Genomic DNA, 18,850 nt, shown 5'->3' with positions numbered 1-18,850 from the left:
GACATCGCTGGATGCCTGCCTCCCATGTGGGGCACCTGGAATGAGATCCAGGCTGCTGCCTGTGGCCTGGCCCAGCCCCAGCTGCAGGAGCATCTAGAGGGTGAACCAGCAGGTGCAAAGTCTGTCTTTCTCTCCCTCTGCCTTCACATTAATCATTGACCAAATAAGCTTTCTTCTGAGAGCCCCCCTCCTCCCCCTTCTCCAGCCTGGGCTTTGTGATCTCCCCTGTGGGTTCCTCAGGGCAGGAAACAGCCACACTGGCCTCATGGCTGAGCACTGTGAGGTGATGGCATTAACCAAATGACTTTCTGTTTGCTGTCTAGAGCCGACATTCCAGTCTGGGTCCCTGAAGCGCCCTGGGTCCTCTCGGCAGCTGCCCAGCAACCTGCGGATTCTGCAGAGCCCCGTGTCATCTGGCTTTAACCCTGAGGGCATATACGTCTAAGGGCAGCTTCCTTGAGATGAGAGACCAGCGGAGGTACCAAGGATGGTCGGGTCCCTTCTGTGATGTGTGCCAATGATGAACAGAGGACATAATTTCTTTTCTCTCTCCTAAACCGCATACCACTTGGAGCCAAATCCTGTGCACTGATCAAAAGGACAGAGAGGCTGTGTCTTCACACGCGCGCAGTGTTGCTATTTCCCTCCAGCACAGCCGTCAAGCAAAGCCTTCATTTTTATGTGCAGCATTTTGAGAGAGCCCTGGAGAAGTATTATTCTGTGTGTACACATAAATAAACCGTGACTTTTAAGAGTCAAGAGACACGGGTGACCGGCTTAGTTTAATTTATTCCATTTCATCAGATAAGGTGTGAATGTCCATGTTGTAATATTTTGGTGTCTTGACTTTTATCCTGTGACTTCATTAATGTTGCGTGTTTCGTGCTTCCAACTCTGTGTGCCCGTTGCCAGACTCCAGCCACACATTGCTGACTTAGGGCTGCCCACGTGTTGCGGGGTGCTCCGCCAGAACCCCCTTGCCTCCGAGCCAGCGCCTCCTTAGGCATAATCATCGGGATTTTTTTTTTTTTTTTTAATGTGGAATGTGACTTTTTCTCTGCATCATTTCCCAAATATGTGAGGGCTCAACATCGCATACCAGAAGTATTTTTCCATGAGGTCAACTGTATGTGTAAGAAGGTTTGCAGTGTTTCAGATAACGGTAGAAGAAAAGGGATGTTGTGGAGCTCACGAAGCCGAGCTGGGCGTGGGCTGTCCCAGTCAACAGGTGATGTGTGTTCTGTTCCCGCCCTGCCTTGTCGCCATCTCGTGGGCCCTCAGAAACAACCCTCGCATGAAGTGATGGACCTGTGAGGGCCAGGGTGGCGAGCCCCAGCTGAAGTCAGCGACACCTCTCCGAAGAGCCCACTATCTACCTGTGGACCACACCCCTAGCGTGGTTGGCTGTAATGTCTCCCCACGGACAGGGGGAAAGTAGATTACAGTGAAGTACCCTTTACAAGGGAAGGGGAGTCAGGTTTAGCAGATGTTTTCATTTTTGTTGGACTTTTAACAGGACACTAATCTCCATCTTCAAATATATTGTTTTACTTGTGAAACCAAAAATGAGTCAGCATGTTTCCTGTGAGCGGGTGGCGTCTTAACTCACTTCCACAAGAAATGCTTAGACACGAGCTGTCAGACAGCTCCTAGCCATTTGCCCATTCCCTCTGATCAGATTTGGTACACGTAGGATTAAGACATTACTCTGAAGGTTAAAATTGTTTTTAATTCTGGAGAAAATACACTCGGTATTATTTCCATGCAATAAAGTAAAAGTGGGTTAATAGAGTAATGCCATAGTAACAATAAAAAGATATGTCTTATGCATGAAGGCAATTTTGGATGTTTTCATATAGTTGACTTATTTTTGGTTTAATGAATGCTGAGAATGCTGCTTTATTTAGGTTTCCTATGAAAAATTTTGAGAATGGCTGTTAAAATACATATAGAAGCTTCTAGAGAATTCAAAGTAACAATGCAGTATTGTCTTTTCTTGTCCAGCTAAATAGTGGACCTCAAATGAATATATTGTTTTCTCTGGGTTCTTGGAGTTACTGAATTTATCTTGCCATTATACTGCTTCACAAATAACTTGGGAAATAAATGATTCTTATCTAAGTAACCAAAACATGTATACATTTGCTCTTGGTTTTTAAGTTATTTCATATCTACCTATGTTTTTAAATTAGGGTAATTTAAAAATCGAAATAATTCGTAGCTTTCGTGATGCTAGTGATTTCTGTACGCCCGCCCAGTATATGCCTTATTTTTAAAAAGTCCCATCCAATACAGTCATGTTGTTGTTCAGAGACATTGAAACCTTGTTCACAAAGAAATACATTTTCTAAATTGTGCTCTATTGAAATCAGAAACGTTAACCTGTGGGTGTATGAAGCTGTGCAGTTAACTTAGAGCGACGCCTTTGCACGCCGTGGCCGTGGCCGTGGTATTAGGGCTCGCTTCATCATGGTAAAGAAAGGCAGCAGTGTTCCTCCCACCTGCAGCTGTCCCGGACGTCACCAGGAGCTGCCATGTCCTGCGGGGAGGGGGACATTCAGTGTGAACTGGGTGTGAGCTGGGCGCCCCTGCACTTGGCAACCAGTTCCTTGACTTCTGGAAGCACAGTCTCTTTTTTTTAAATAGAGGGACGGGGGAACTCATATCTGTAGGAACAGCTTCAAATATTTTAATCTGATTGTGTTCACCTTGATCTACAGTGAGCTCAACCGAGCAAGGCTAACTAAATGCCGCATCTTTGGATACATTTTGGAGGGGCAGGGGAGCAGGCAGTGGCATACAAATATACCAGATATCAAATTTTGCATCTGGGGGAACAATTGAAAATATTTAAAAACTTTTTTTTTTCTTACCCAGGAGAAGTTGAAACAGCATGATTCTGTGTGAGCAGCCTGATGCGCTGGGCTGCCTGCGCAGGTCTCTGTCCTCAGAGATCCCTGGTTCATTGTCCAGACACACAGGGAATTTTTTTTTAATGTGTGAGATTTCCATTCATATCAATACGAATCATCCATTTAATTCCCTCGGGCATCCGTGGGAATCAGTATCGATCCCTATTGTCCAAATTAGTCACAGAGCAGAGCTAAACCAAGACTGATGAAGCAGGTGTGCCTGCATGATGCCGTAAAGGTATCATAGAGGTTGTAATGGGAACCGTGCAGTTCAGCAATGCATCCGCATAAGCACCTACTTCCACAGTAGACACGAATGCATCCCTGCAGTAAAAGACAGTTTTCTTTGTGAATAAGAACAAAATGGTGTTTAAACAAAGTTCTTCATTCGAAGCCACGTTTCTGTGAACACCTTTCCGGTCAGAACTGTATTGGATTGAGGACTGAGGAATAGAGAGGGTATAACCTCTTTCAGGAGTGCCAAGGGCGTAGGCAGATGAGCTGTTCCCCCGTTGCATTGCCTTGGACAAATCAGGCCTTAAATTACATGTAAATCACCATGCTGTGCCCTCCTCCCTCTGGTACCTGCCACCGTGTGTAGCAGCTGTGTATATTATGTTAAAATTCAGCTCATTAAGTATTACTTTTGTATTTGTCAGTTTGGGGTTTTTTTGTTTGTTTTTATAAGTTGAGTGTTGAGGCCATTAGTGACAGTATTTTCCAGTTTGGGGTGAAGGCCGTCTGCGGGATCCAAACTAGCATTATTTATTCAGTGTTGCTGCTTCCCGGTCCACCGGGGCGGCTGACCCCGCCACCAGCCCTGGGCTGCCTGAAAAGCTACAGGAGGTCGTTCCAAGGCATTTTATAGATTTTTAGAAACCAAATAAATGCAGATTACTATTTAGTATACTAATTATATTAAACCAGCAGAAATATAAAGGCAATAAAGTATATACATATATATATATATATATGGGGGGAGGGGAAAGATTTTTTTTAAAAAATCAGTTTACAGCCAGTCCTGGTGACAGCCCTAAAGTTCTTCTAGTCTGTCCGTCCTTATTCACCCTTGGAGGATCTGAGTTGCCGCAGAAAAGATTGCCATGTTCACATATGGTGGACACATGCTTTCAGCAACCGCTTTGCTTATGTACCAGTAAACTGTCATATGTCTTGTATGTAATTTTTTCCTTTGACGTTGGTTTCAAGATGTATTATTTTCTGATGGTTATCATGAGCTGTAAAATGAAAGATCAATATCTGATATTCTCCAAAATAATAAATTTTCAGAATTCATTGGGGCATTGTGGTTGTTGGCTTGTTTATTATCTGTTTAACATTTCAATGAATAGAAATTTTTCCTTTAAAAAAACTTTTTAAAGATTTAATCTTTTTAATTGGAAAGGCGAATCTATAGAGAAGGAGATACAGAGAAAGATCTTCCATCTAATGGTTCACTCCCCAAGCTGAGCCAATCCGAAACCAAGAGCCAGGAGCTTCTTTCGGGTCTCCCATGCAGGTGCAGAGCCCCAAGGCTTTGTGCTGTCCTTGACTGCTTTCCCAGGCCACAAGCAGGGAGCTGGATGGGAAGTGGAGCAGCTGGGACATGAACCATTACCCATGTGGGATCCCAGTGCGTGCAAGGTGAGGATTTAGCAACTAGGACATAGTGCCAGGCCCTCTCCATTTCCTTTTTCAAAAGATGCTAAACAGAATAGATCCACACATCCATGGCACAGTTAAATGTTTCTGAAGATGGTGTTAATTATTATCACTGAAAGAGTTATCTCAAAGAAGCAGCTGCTTCACCCAAGTCAAACTGAATTATGGAACCTAATCTCAAAAGTGAAAGGCAAAATTAGTTTCTAATGCCTTCATTCTCATACCACCTTAAAGCGGGAAGTGAGAGGAAGAGAGCTGACGTATCCGTATTCATTGTGATGTGCTTGTCCCCCGTGGGTGCACACAGCCAAACGGGACTGCCTCTCGGGCCACACAGCCAAGAGAACTGACACAGCACCTGAACTTCAATGTGTCAGGCCTCCAAGTCCTTCACAGTGCCTGCTTTTGCAGGGATGTTAAGTGGAAACGAGATCCCAACCAAGAAGTTCTGCCCATTATGAAGTAGGCTATAAAAGCAAAAAATCAAATAAGAAACTAAACTTGAAACATTGATTATTCTATGCCCTTACTGGAAAATTTTATGAGAGTCTGTCTTCGTCTGTCCTGGCCCCTGAACTTGGCATGTGTTCTCAGTGTTAGAGCAACAAATATGAGCGCCCATTCATTAGACCCTTGCTGGTGTTGCATGTGTTTGTGCTGTGTTCCTAAGCAAACACCAGGAGTCTTTACTCCGTGAGCAGACATGAGACAGAAGTTACCATGGCTTGATCTCCACCTGAAAGTGCTCGCAGTCTGGAGTGTGAGACAACAACCTAAGGACAACATTGGAATCGCCATGGAAGAGGCAAGGGTGGAGTGCCGGAAGCCCCAGATGTTGGATGACCCTGGGGAAGCAGACAGGGATGGAGGTTGTGGACATCAGGAAGGCCTCACTTGGCATGGTAAGGAGTTTAGCTTTGTGCCGAGAGCCTTGGTGGTCGGTGGTGAGCACAGGATTGGAAGCATCAGGTTAGCCTACCAGGAAGGGTCTGCTGGCTGGGCCGTGAGCAGAACACACTGGAGAAGCACAGGGCAGGAGGAGAGGCTTCAAGGAGTCCAGGCCACAGGTGCTGGTGGCCAGAGCTAGGAAGGTAGCTGTTGAGGTGGATGTTTAACAGCCAGGCTGTGTCGAGCACCTGCTTTATTCTAAGAAACAAAGAGCAGCAGGTTACAGACACCCTAAGGAGACCACAACAAAGGAGCTTGGAGTTTCAGTGGGGAAGCAGAATTTTAAAAAGTCCAATTCCAAGGACATGGCATGACCACTGGCCACAGGCTAAGGCAGCTGCTGGGACAGTGCTGTGGCTCTCATGGAGTGTATTCACAGGGACTGTGTCCTGGCCGCTGATGGGCAAGTGAAAGGCACAGGAGAAAGGGAAGGAGGAGGAGGAAGAAGAAAAAGAGGTGACTATGCAAAAGGTCTTCAAAAAAGTTTCTGGAAAATATATGTCGTGAAAAAAATATGCATGACTTCAATGTTTTGACACCAAAATAAGCATCTTCTAATTCCATTTATCCATGAAGCTTCTGAAGTCCCTGCTATTTTCAAGGAACACCCTTCCTGGTCATTCCCTAGTGCTCACATTCCCTACGAGAGAGCTGGAATGTGGGGCTGTGCTCTAACTGGGACGATACTTAGTCCTTGAGTCTCTTCATCCACCATGGTACTAGTACTGGCTTCCCATCTGTGCACTTGACTGTGAGTCGACCTCCACCACTCACGTTCCTCTGCCATGGGCATGCATCCAGGGCGGTGGGAGGAGGTGCTGCCATGCTTCGGAAGGGCAAGGCCAGTGCAGACTCAACCAGGCGAAGCCCATGTGTGCAAGTTTCTCAGGTGGAGTCTGTGAGAACCTAGTGAATCAGTTCTTAAGAGTCCTTAGAAACAAAAGGCTTTTTAAAGGCAAAGCAAACCAGAGACACTGCGAGCGCAGTGAGCAGCGAGCCACACACACAGCAAACTGGAGCGAACGTGGGTCAGGAAGAGCTCCCTCAGCCAAGGGAAGGGCAGTGGTGACCATCACTGAACAGAGCTGTAAACCACTTCCACATCATTCCATTAACACCAGCCTGGCCTACCTCCACAAACCCGATCCTATTGAACCAAAATAGGTCCTCTTGTCATTTCAGCTTGCCTTAGAAGCTATTGCTCACCAACATAACAGCAGGCAGATATTGAAAAACCATCAGCTATGCTATGTACTCGTCACTTCCCAAGGTGAGGTACTCCCAGTTTCAACAGCACAGGATCCGGTCTCCTTTCGCCCTGAACATATCATCACCCACTGTCAAGTATGGCAGCCAGGAGGGACCACAATGTGTGATTTCATCAGGCCAGCATGGAAGGACCTGATCCATCACTGCACGGCCAGACTTGAACGGGTACCCCAATTGGTAATTGCCAATCCTAAACACTTACAGATGCTCCCCCATGTTGATGATAACATCAGGCAACTTTGTTGTCTGGGCCAGGATTTATTTACCCAATTTATTCTAGCAAATGTTTATAGAGACCTATTGAACACAAGTAGTTTAAGAGAAAGGAAAATCATTTTGCATACACCTGTAATTAAGTACTGCAAAATGGAAAACAATGGGACTAACGTAGTAGTGTAGCAAGCTAATCCTCCACCTATGGCACTGACATTCTGTAAGGGATCTAGTTTACATCCTGGCTGCCTCTTTCGAATCCAGCTGCCTGCTAAAGGCCTGGGAAAGCAACAGAGGACAACCAAGGCCTTGGGTCCCTACATGGTCCTACATGGGAGACCCAGAAGAAGCCCCTGGTTCCCAGTTTTGGACCAGCCCAGCTCTGATCATTGTGGCCATTTAGGGAGTGACCCAGCAGATGGAAGATCTGTTGCTGTCTCTCCTGTGTCTCTCTGTAACTCTGACTTTCAAATAAAATAAATTAAGTCTTTTTAAAAAAAAATATACATGAAAACCAATTCATTGATACCCATTGGCAAGTTAAATTTGCCATAAGTGAAGTTTAAACCGATGTTACCAGATCCTCAAGGAGGAAGTGATTAATTAGAAGCTAGGAGGACGACTTCCTCAATCCTACAGCCGCAGAGACATTCCTAGGGGCACATTAGATCAGCTTTGGGGAAGGGGCACTTGAATCTAAGACACACGAGTGAGTATGACAGGAGATGGGGTTGGAGTCACAAGAGAAAACTTGGAAAGTTCTATAGGGTCGAGAAGAGGAAGGGAGTGAAAGAAGGGGTGTGGGGTGCATGGCCCGAAGATGATCCTAACACTAACTCAAGGGTTCAGTGGATGAGCCAACAGGGAATGGTGGCAGAAACAAATGAAGGTGCTCAGGAATGATACTGATACAGTCTTACATTCAGTTCTTGAGGAGTGAACAGAGGAGACAACATGTTCCCTGTGATTTCCGAGCCAGGGAGCAAGGAAGGTTAGGTCTGCTCTAGGAGGAAAAACTTACAAAGCTTGCCTGGAACCCTTGTTCTGCCACCCTCTCACAATGTCACTGGGAAAGCTGCTTAACTGCTCCTGTTCTCAGCTTCCTGTCAGGGGAGGAAGCTGTACAAGGCAGCGTCCTCCGTCCTTGACAACTCTGTTTTTCTGTGATATCTTCAGTGGACAGGGGACACACCAGGAGAGGAGATCTTGGGAAGATGGTGGGGAGAGGCTGCCTCTAAACACACATGTCTGTTAAAACATAGATGAGCAAGCTCAGGGAGAAGGAATCCTGTGTGGCCCCAGCAAAGCTGGAGTCTGCCCGTCTTCATTCGTCCTGTCCACACTCCAGCCACAAAGTGCAAGGGAAGCCATGAATGGGCATCCAAGGGGCCTCTCCTGTTAGGACCTCGAGAGAAAGAGAATGACAAAGGGTTGAGACATCCTGGGCCTTGGGAGCAAGGGCAGGGTCTTCATCCACCCTGGCTGTTCCAACAAAATGCCCTAAACAGGGTGGCTTAGAACCCATTTAAATGTACTGCTCACTGTGGTAGAAACTGGGGAGTTAGTTCCACAGCAAGGAGCCGGCACGTTCCACGTCTGGTAAGGAAACCGTTCCTTATCACTGCATCTCCATGTGGTGGGAGAAGCAGCCAGGCTTCCCTGACTTCACCACCTCTTGCAACTCCATGATCCCCACCAGAAGAAGCTACATCTTTTAAAATCTTCACTTTAGGCTAGAGTACTTCAACATAGAAAGGGGTCAGGGGTGGAGGGGGAAGATGAGCATTCAGTCCATGGCAGTCATTGCCTACAAACAGGTGGCCAGACAGCCAGGATACTTACCTAAAACAGAACAGGATGATAGGAAAACAAATAGAACTGGTCCTTTCTTTTTCCATTTTACTTGAAACAGAAAAGGGGGGAAAAAGGAGCCTTTCATCTGCTCATTCATTTCCCCGATCCCTGCAACAGCCAGACCAAAGCCAGAAATCCAGAACTTGGGCGGGTTTCCCACGTGGTACTTGAGCTCTCATCGCCTGCCCTGCTGCCTTACTGTATGCACGCAAGCAGGAAGCTGGATTGGAAGCAGAGGAGCCACGACTCAACCTCCCATGTGAGATGTGGGCATCCCAAATGGTGACTTCACCATCTGTGCCACAAGCGTGCCCTCCACATCTTTTTAGTTGGAAATTTCCTTTTTTTTTTTTTTTTGGCAAGTCCAAATTTATTTTTAAAAATCATTTTTCTCTCACCTGCAACCCCTATGTCAAAAAAGGAGAAAGATTATTATTATGAAATCAAATGGGTTCTGCTTCCCCTGCTGTCATGCCCATGCTCCGTGTCGCCTACATGAACATGCCTGTGGCATCTCCTTGGCAGGGGTCTTCCCACGCCGCCTCTTGGACCTGCCCCAGCGGAAAGGCTAGGTGCCGAAGGATGCAGAACTGCGACCTGCCCCTCCCAAGGACTATCAGAACAGGAACACTCTTGGAGCTGCCCAGCACTGAATCTCTCTGGAGGACTCCATTTGGGATGGCCTCCCATTCCCGATGCACTGATTCCGCCCCTGCTCCACATCCTTGGCCTCTGCAACCTGTGTCAGCTCCTGGTGCACCCCGTGCCAAGCCCAGGTCTGTCTCCAAAGCCCACTGCCCTCTACCTCCGTTACCTCTGCCTGGCCCAGATGTGCCCCTCCAGCTGCCATCTGCTTGCCTCCGTCTCTCTGCTGTGCCCACAGCTCCCTGTTGTTTCACTGTTTAAAACTCCATTAAACTTAAAACCTCTGCTCTAAATTGTAGTATTTTCAAAAGTCAAGAAAGTTTAAATCTTAATTCAGAATCATCAATGCTAGATGAAACTGTAACTCCATGGAGACTTAATGTTTACATGCTCTGTATGGATTCATGTCCTAATAATGCCACATGTTAATCCTTTGATTGGTTCTGAGTCTTCTCATGGACCTAGATAACAATTTCATGTAGCTCAGTTTCATGTGTTCTATTGTGTTCATTGAGTTTAATTGTTTCAAAACTTGAGCTTAAAAGGAATTATTTCAAACTGATAAATCTAATCCATAACCTTAAACTAAACTGCTCAAGTCCAATGTTCAACAAAATGTTTCTCATACCTAAATTCTAAAACGCAAACATTCAAATTAGTGTTTCCAACTGATCCCATTACACACTAGGTTGGGAAAGATTATAATTGTCTTTGTTTTGTCATCTAGATTCAACAAGAAGGAACACTCGGAGCCCAGACAACCCACCAGGCACCTCCGATCACTTCTGCATTCTACTGAGGACCCTTAGGCCGACCCCCAGAGGAATGCCCAACTTCTGCCCTTTGAACTACGCCCCCTCTGTCAGCAGGAAGGAGCCAGAGTGGTCACCGTCCCATTTCCCCCAACAGAAGTTAGGGTTACTTCTTCTCGGGGGCGGAATGTGAGAGGAGTTAGACTGGGTAGTAGGCAGTTAGGGTATTCTGGGTCCCCAAGTCATTTTTCTTCCCAAATATAAAGGGGTATTTTCCCCACCATGTCTTGGATTCACCAGAGCACGTCTCTCCCAGACAAGTGCATATCTTATCAGGAATGCTTCCCCAGGAGGCAAGGGTGACATTAACATATCTATTCTCCACCTGAAGCTTCCGCCCAATTCTGTCTCCAGCCATTGCCAAGAGGGAGGGCTTCAGACTGGCCTCTTTATCATTAGAAAAGGACCAGTGACACCTTTCTGGCCTTTTGTCCCAAGGCCAGGTGCCATGGAAACCAGGAATTTTCTTTGTTTATGGAGAAACATCGTTGAGGGGAGTCTTTAAAAGATACTTTCCCTTGGGCCCGGCAGTGTGGCCTAGCGGCTAAAGTCCTCGCCTTGAAAGCCCCGGGATCCCATATGGGCGCCAGTTCTAATCCCGGCAGCTCCACTTCCCATCCAGCTCCCTGCTTGTGGCCTGGGAAAGCAGTTGAGGACGGCTCAATGCATTGGGACCCTGCACCCGCGTGGGATACCCGGAAGAGGTTCCAGGTTCCCGGCTTCGGATCGGCGCGCATCGGCCCGTTGCGGCTCACTTGGGGAGTGAATCATCGGACGGAAGATCTTCCTCTCTGTCTCTCCTCTGTGTATATCTGGCTGTAATAAAATGAATAAATCTTTAAAAAAAAAAAAAAAAAGATACTTTCCCCACCATTAATATGGGTTTTTCTCTCTTAGCTTTTCCTCCTGCCACTATGGCAGGGGACTAGGTAGGGTCTTTTAGCTTTTCCTCCTGCCACTATGGCAGGGGTAAGGGTCTTTTCTATCTCAGAGCCCCTTCCCATCACTAAGACGGGAGTCTCCTTTCTTAGCTTTTCTAATAAATCTTACTTTAAAACTAAAAAAAAAAAAAACAAAACAAAAAAAAAAAAACTCTGCTCTAACATACACACAGTAAACACAGCCTTGCCCAAATAAGTTTAGAGGCCTTTCTTCACCTTATAATGGCATTAAAATAATTCCTCCGAGACCAAATGGCTCAAAGGACTTTTTGATGATTCTTTTACTTGTTTTGTTCTATCACAACTGGGAAGAAAAGTCATGTTCAGTAGACTTTCCTCAACTTTCATTGAGCATGTATTGAGTTAGAAAAAGCCTAACTTTCCCCAAGTGACAGGAATTGAGGGGTGGGCACGTGGGAAATGCTGGAGACGGCCTGGTGGGGCGGAGTCTCTCCTGCCGCCTCCCAGGGCCTCCCAGGCACTCTGTCCTCTCCCACAGCCTCCCCTGGCAGGACGCAGCCCTGCGCTGCTGCAGCAGCCTCCCCTCTCTGCCTGGTCATCCTGTGCCCTCTGCAGGAGGACTCGATGTTGGCTCTGCTGCACAGAGAGCTGACAGATGGCTTGCTATGCCCTTCAACCTTTACAAAGCCAGAGCTTGCTCTAGACAGGTGGTTAGCCCCTCAACGTTTAGGATTTGCCTTCCTGCCACGAAATTCCACGAATATTTCTGTCTACATTGATAAACTCTGGTAGATTGGAAGGTTTTCAAGTTCTGGGAGAGAGATGGAGAGAGATCCCCTCCAAGAAACCGTCTCATGTTGTGTGGACCTGGCACCAGTAGAACCATGAACCCGAACAAGCCTCTTTTCTCTACCTTAGGCATTTCATTACAGAGAAACAAAGCTAAGAAACCTCCATATTGAAAAGAAAACATTTGGAGCAGCTTAGGGTGAAGGGTGAAATGAGATGTTGTAAAACAAAAAAATAAGCCAGGTTCAAGGCCTGATTTTCTGCCCTACTGTGTGTCCTTGAAAAGCCATTTCACTCCCCTGGGCTTAAACATCATTTTCTGCAAAATAAATGGGCTGGCCATGATCAGGCCTCCAATTTCTCACAGATCTGAGTAGCAGTCAGTCCCCTTAGGTATACACATCGCTTCATGTTCTCCGAAAACATTTGCTGAATTTTTAAAAGTCTTATATTTTACTTTCACTTACTAGCTTGTATTTTTTGCTTTTCTATGGCCATTCAAATAATTCATGGAAATGAGCATTAACTTTTAATTACCTTTCTCCATGAACTTTCTGTTCTTTTGTATTTGTTATGTTACCTTCAGCCAAGATCAATGACTTTGCACATTAAACTTTCATGAAAGATAATGATACAGCTATTAAGGTCAAATTTTCACAGCTCAAAAATCAGTTTTCAGGTCTGGCACGGTAGCCTAGCAGCTAAAGTCCTCATCTTGTGTGCACCAGGATCCCATACGGGCGCTGGTTCTAACCCCGGCAGCCCTACTTCGCATCCAGCTCCCTGCTTGTGACCTGGGAAAGCAGTTGAGGATGGTCCAAAGCCTTGGGACCCTGCACCCATGTGGGAGACCCGGAAGAGGTTCCGGGCTCCTGGCTTTGGATCATTGCAGCACCCGCCATTGCGGCCACTTGGGGAGTGAATCATTGGACAGAAGATCTTCCTCTCTGTCTCTCCTCTCTGTATATCTGCCTTGCCAATAAAAACAAATAAATCTTTTTTTAAAAAGCCTATGGTGTAAAAATCACAATGGCCTATAAGTCTTCTTGTTAGGTTCATGTTAAGGAATCAAAAAAGTCTACGGGCCCGGCGGCATGGCCTAGCGGCTGAAGTCCTCGCCTTGAACGCCCCAGAATCCCATATGGGCGCCAGTTCTAATCCCGGCAGCTCCACTTCCCATGCAGCTCCCTGCTCTTGGCCTGGGAAGGCAGTCGAGGACGGCCCAAAGCTTTGGGACCCTGTACCCGCGTGGGAGACCCGGAAGAGGTTCCTGGTTCCTGGCATCGGATCGGCACGCACCGGCCCGTTGCGGCTCACTTGGGGAGTGAATCATCAGACGGAAGATCTTCCTCTCTGTCTCTCCTCCTCTCTGTATATCTGACTTTGTAATAAAAATAAATCTTAAAAAAAAAGTCTACAGAAAATTCTTCTGTTTTCTAGTCTTATAAAACACATCCCACTAGATGTAGTTAACAAATTTCTTAAAAGTTTCTCTCCTCCGTGCAAAGCATAGCTCTGCACCTGAACCAGAGTGCCAGTCAATGTTAGGGAGGTCAGAACCCAAGACCATGACTCCTGCACTAGAACGCCAGGTCAGCCAGCGCTGCCTGTGGGCAGCTGCTGACCTACGGCGGTGTAGTAATGCGATCCCCATGGTCTTCCAAAGCACCTGTGTTATACAACCCTACTTGAACTCAATGGACACGCACACAAGCAGAACCAGCTCAGGATGGTCCTCCCAGGGAATCGTTGAAGTTACACAGGGACAGCCTTATGGACATGCAGACTGTACGGCTGTGCCAGAGCCTGCGTACAGAAGGTTCCAGCACTCGGTGTGAGGCTCTGCTGCTGTCAGCACCATGAAATGCCTAACAGTTTTGTTTCTGAACTTGTGGAGTCTGCTGGGACAGAAGAGATGCTTGTATAGCGCGGGTCCACCAGGCCTTATCTCGCCACCGGCCGACGGCTCTCACGCTCTCCCAGGAAGACGGATTCCCAGCGCGGGCCACACAGCAGGAGAGTTCAGTGAGACTGGCAGCCAGTGCTGGGGACACGTTAAACCCCACAGCTGGAGATGCAAAGCAAGAAGAGGTCACACTTCGCTCCTGAGCCACAGCTGACTTCTGCCCAGAGAAGACAAGGCTAGGTTGGAAACACAAAGGAGCTAGACACCCCATCTTTCAGATTACCTTCTTACTCCTATGACTTAGCCAACCACTTACGGGTGGGAGCGGGGGGTGGGGGGGGAAGGAGACATTTAGGGAGAGGGAAAGACTGGCCCATGGCCTCTCCATCCTTCCTCAACAGGAAGTGAAAGTAGGCATGCGTGTGCTTGAATCAGGAAGTAAAACAAATTCAACTGGAGTCACTTTGTACAGCAGCTCCACTTTTTTTGATAATAATGAAATTCTCTTTCTTTTTCGTACACACACATATGCGAGCTACAAAATGCATATTTTTATGATGTGGGTCATTCTAAAACACAAGTGATATTTACGCTTAACACCAATTACATTTGCTCCTCTCGGTACTCATCTGCATTCTGCAACACGTGAATATCAACGATTAGGGATTCACGTTTTCTTGACAATAACATTAAATGGTCTTTTTAAATGCAGTAGGTCGAGAGAAATCAAAGCAGAAGAATGCATACCCTGGCACCGTGAACGGCACGTTCTCTCCCTGGTTTATCCAGCTAGAGGTAACACATATTTATTTAGCGCTGGGTGCTGCAAACCAAGGAAGTGGGAAAAGCAGTAAACGATGCTGAGAAAATCAAGCTTGGAATAATAAAAGAGAATATTAAATGGCTGATTGTGCAGGAGATTACAAAAAAAGTATCCTAACTATTCATTCTGAAGAAACAATACACTATAACTTTTCCAAGTGTCTACATCGTTTATACAAGGCACCTTAATTTATATTTCCCATTTATTGGCTATGGCGGCAACCCTGACTGAAATAACGAATCGTACACTAGGGGGCAGCAGCTACCGCCCGTCAGCCTTCCCGGTCTCCAAAGCAGCATCAAGGGCGAACAGGGATTTGCAGAAACGCAGGGAAAACACAGATTCGCGCCAGCTAACAAGTCTACTTTTAGGACTTGTTTTAACTTCCTTGCTGTATTGCTTTTTCAGAGGGTGGCCTACTTACTCTAAGGGTTTAAGGAGTGACTCTGCCAAAAATATGAAATAACAATGAATGTATTTCAGCTGCTCACAGTCCACAGGTCATCCCTAAAGGGACAAAATAATGGGGGCAGGTCACGAAGCACAAGGATGGGCCCAGGGCAGTAGCCTAGTGACTAACGTCCTCGTCTTGCACGTGTCAGGATCGCATGTGGGGGCGCCGGTTCGGTTCGTGTCTCCGGCTGCTCTACTTCCCTTCCAGCTCCCTTTTAGTGGCCTGGGAAAGCAATGGAGGACAGCCCCAAAGCCTTGCTTGGGACCCTGCACCCGCGTAGGAAACCTGGAAGAAGTTTCTGGCTTCAGACAGTCTCCGCTCTGGTCGTTGGGGTCACTTGAGGAGTGAATCAGCAGGTGGAAGATCTTTTTCTCTGCATCTCCTTCTCGATGCAAATGTGTCTTTGCAATAAAAATAAATACATCCTTAAAAAAAGACGAAGCAGCAGCAGCAGCTCATGGAAAGGCATGTGTTGAGCCCAGTGTTGCAGTTCCTTGGTTCAAGCCTGGGTTCCTGCTGTCGCAGAGTCAAGGAGACTGCGCTGAGGCTCACACGTCTGCATTCCTGGAAGCTCCAGCCCCTGGTTTGTGGTCCTATCCCATTTCACTCATTGAACCAGAACATGGGAAGAACGCCTGTCTGACTCCCAAATAACTTTTTTTTTTTTGGTAATTTTTAATGTTTGTGGGAAAATGGAATCTATGCAATTCTTTCATAATACACACTGACCCAACGTTTTATGAAATCCCCCTTTGAAGCCTTGTGGATTTTGTTCAACACTCTCTCTGTAGAGTCTGGTAGAGCTGGTTACTCGGGTATCCTGAGAATTTGATCAAAAGAAACAACTGAGACCACCAAGCATTTATCCAGTGATAACAATTTTGTTATTAATGAAGAGTGGCGATTTTGTGGGGGAGACTGCTGGGTCAGGGAATTCATAAACCATTACAGGAGTCACACTTGTTCTCTCAACATGTCTTGAGTCACTAAAGAATTAGAATGTTCTTAATATGAACCAGGATCTGGAAGTCTAGACTTCACAGGAGATGGTTTGCAAAGAAGGGAGTGTCTGCAAGAACATGGGAAGTTATTCCAGGAGAGCAAAGAATAGCCTGGTGTTACAGATGAGCTGGCTCAGGGCTGCATTCATTTGGTCCAGCAAGATTGTTCAAATAAAGTAGATGGGGAAGTTCCATGGAGCAACGTATTAGGAAACCACTGTGAATTCCAGAATCTCTGGCAAGACTTAACATTCCTTCTATTGCAGTTCACCCCAAACCTCCAGGGTGGCGGGTCCCAGCAGAGGCAAGTCCACCCCACTAGGAGGCACTTGGAAAATTGCAGCCTCCCACCAGGGATTAGAGGCAATTTTGCTATAATATGGTGAGAAAACAGCAGAATAGTGAGGAAACAAATAACAGACTTTTAAAAAAAATGAAAAAAAAATGGACAAAAAAACTGGACAGACTTTTCTCAGATAAAGACACAGCCACATCCAACAGGCTGATAGAAGTGCTCGGCACACTAACCATCAGGGAAAGGCAGATCAATGCCACGCCAAGATCCCACCACACGCCTGTCGGGAAAGAGATACAAGACAGGTGTTAAGAACGGAGCAGAGGGAATGCTTGCACACTGTTGGTGAGAATGTGAGGTACATCCAGTCAAGGAAAAAATTACGGAAAGTCTCCCTGCCCCCCAAACAGAAAAAAAAAAGTGTAACTTATTATCCAGCCATGCCATTACTGAGCATACAGCAGTGCACATCACAGCGGTGTTTACAACAGCCAGGGCATGAGCCAGCCTGCAGTGCCCATCCGTAGGTGAACACATGAACGAAATGTGGTATACATACACAAAGGAATACTCTTCAGCCTTCAAAAAGAAGCAAATTCTGTCACTTGTGATGACATGAACGAATCTGGGGGCCACTACGCCATGTGAGGTCAGCCAGCCTCAGAAAGACAGATACTGTATGATCTCACAGAAATATAGACTTTTTTTTTTTTAAAAAAAGATTTATTTATTTTTATTACAAAGTCAGATACACAGAGAGGAGGAGAGACAGAGAGGTAGATCTTCCGTCCGATGATTCACTCCCCAAGTGAGCCGCAACGGGCCGGTGCTGTGCCGATCCGAAGCCGGGAACCAGGAACCTCTTCCAGGTCTCCCACGCGGGTGCAGTGTCCCAATGCATTGAGCCGTCCTCAACTGCTTTCCCAGGCCACAAGCAGAGAACTGGATGGGAAGTGGAGCTGCCGGGATTAGAACCGGTGCCCATATGGGATCCCGGGGTGTTCAAGGCGAGGATGCCGCTGGGCCCCAAATATAAACTTTTTTTTTTTAAAGATTTTATTTTTATTACAAAGTCAGATATACTGAGAGGAGGAGAGATAGAGAGGAAGTGGAGCTGCTGGGATTAGAACCAGCGGCCATATGGGATCAAGGCGAGGACCTTAGCCACCAGGCCACGCTGCCGAGCCCCCAAATATAGACTTTTTAAAAGTTGAACTCACAGCAGTAGAAACCGGCATGGTGGCTGGCAAAGGCTGGGCATTGGGAACAGCGGGGAGACACTGGCCAAAGAGACAGGAGGAATATGATTCTGAGATATATTGCTGAACAGGGTGACTATAGTTAATGCATACTTCAAACACATCATTATTTCCAAATAGCTAAGGCAGGAAGTTTACATAATTCATTATTTTGATGTGTTGAGTTATAGAGTACACTTTCATGACTGTCACTGAAGGCTAGTAAAAGAGCATATGAAATTTTTTAAAATAAAAAGATGGAGGTTGGCGGTGGAGTAGGCGTTTGCTCCGGATTCAACGTTCAGCTACAGTCCTGACCCCAGTGTTCTGCCAGTACAGACCTCGGAGGCAACAGTGATGGTTCAAGTATTGGGGTCTATGCCTGGTCTCCATCTCACTCTATGGGCTTCCCTGTCTCTCAATGTTTTAGTTCTTAAAATGGGGTTTCAATATCATAGATCTGAGAGCTATGGCTTAACCATGTGTAGGTTCTCTCCTGCTTAACCTTTGCTACTGGATAGAAGATGATAACTAAAGATTATCAGCAGCTAGGACCATGGAGAAACCCGTATTGATGGATAATTTTCTCAAAAGACAGTCGCAAGCTGAGTATTTGTAGGTGTTAGCGACAAAATATAGTTATTTGTGGACATGAATACATTCTGCGTCAAGAGTACATATTAATTAATCAGTTATTTTGTTATTACTAATTACATACTAATCTCAAGGCATCTTGCTGTTAAGCAGATAATGTCTAAATGGCAACAAAGTCATTGCTAAACTAAACAAAATCTCTGGGGGGAAACGGATATTACAACATGTGACCAAGCCACTGACTGAGTGAAATTTCCAATTGGATATTCTAGAAGCATCCAGCATGCACTGCAGCCATATTGGGCAGTGTAGATCCCAATCAGCAAAGATGTGAGTTGATAACCAAAGGGCAGAATAATAAAGCTTAACAAGTGTACAACTTACACATTAGAGGGGAGTGAAACAAGTTTTTAAAACCTCATCTCTTATATAACCAAAATAATGGTAAGATTCTCCTCATTTCTGACCTAAATATACATAGTTTTTAAGAATGAGAATTGCCTGGCTGCTAAATTAGTTCAAACTTAAAACTG

At 46.0% G+C, this 18,850-nt stretch overlaps 1 protein-coding gene across 1 annotated transcript in view; it reads left to right on the top strand.

The window, feature by feature from the left end:
• RASSF8 (Ras association domain family member 8) overlaps positions 1–622 on the top strand; it is a 60,536-nt gene extending 59,914 nt beyond the window's left edge. The window contains exon 5 of the mRNA XM_058655810.1: positions 324–622. Within this exon, the coding sequence (XP_058511793.1) occupies positions 324–445 (122 nt within the window). The 3' untranslated portion in view covers positions 446–622. The remainder of the gene's footprint in view (positions 1–323) is intronic.
• The last annotated feature ends 18,228 nt before the right edge of the window (positions 623–18,850 follow it).

This window comes from Ochotona princeps, chromosome 27 (genome assembly GCF_030435755.1).
Source record: "Ochotona princeps isolate mOchPri1 chromosome 27, mOchPri1.hap1, whole genome shotgun sequence".
Classification (NCBI taxonomy): Eukaryota; Metazoa; Chordata; class Mammalia; order Lagomorpha; family Ochotonidae; genus Ochotona; species Ochotona princeps.
This window is presented reverse-complemented; position numbering and strand designations above follow the sequence as displayed.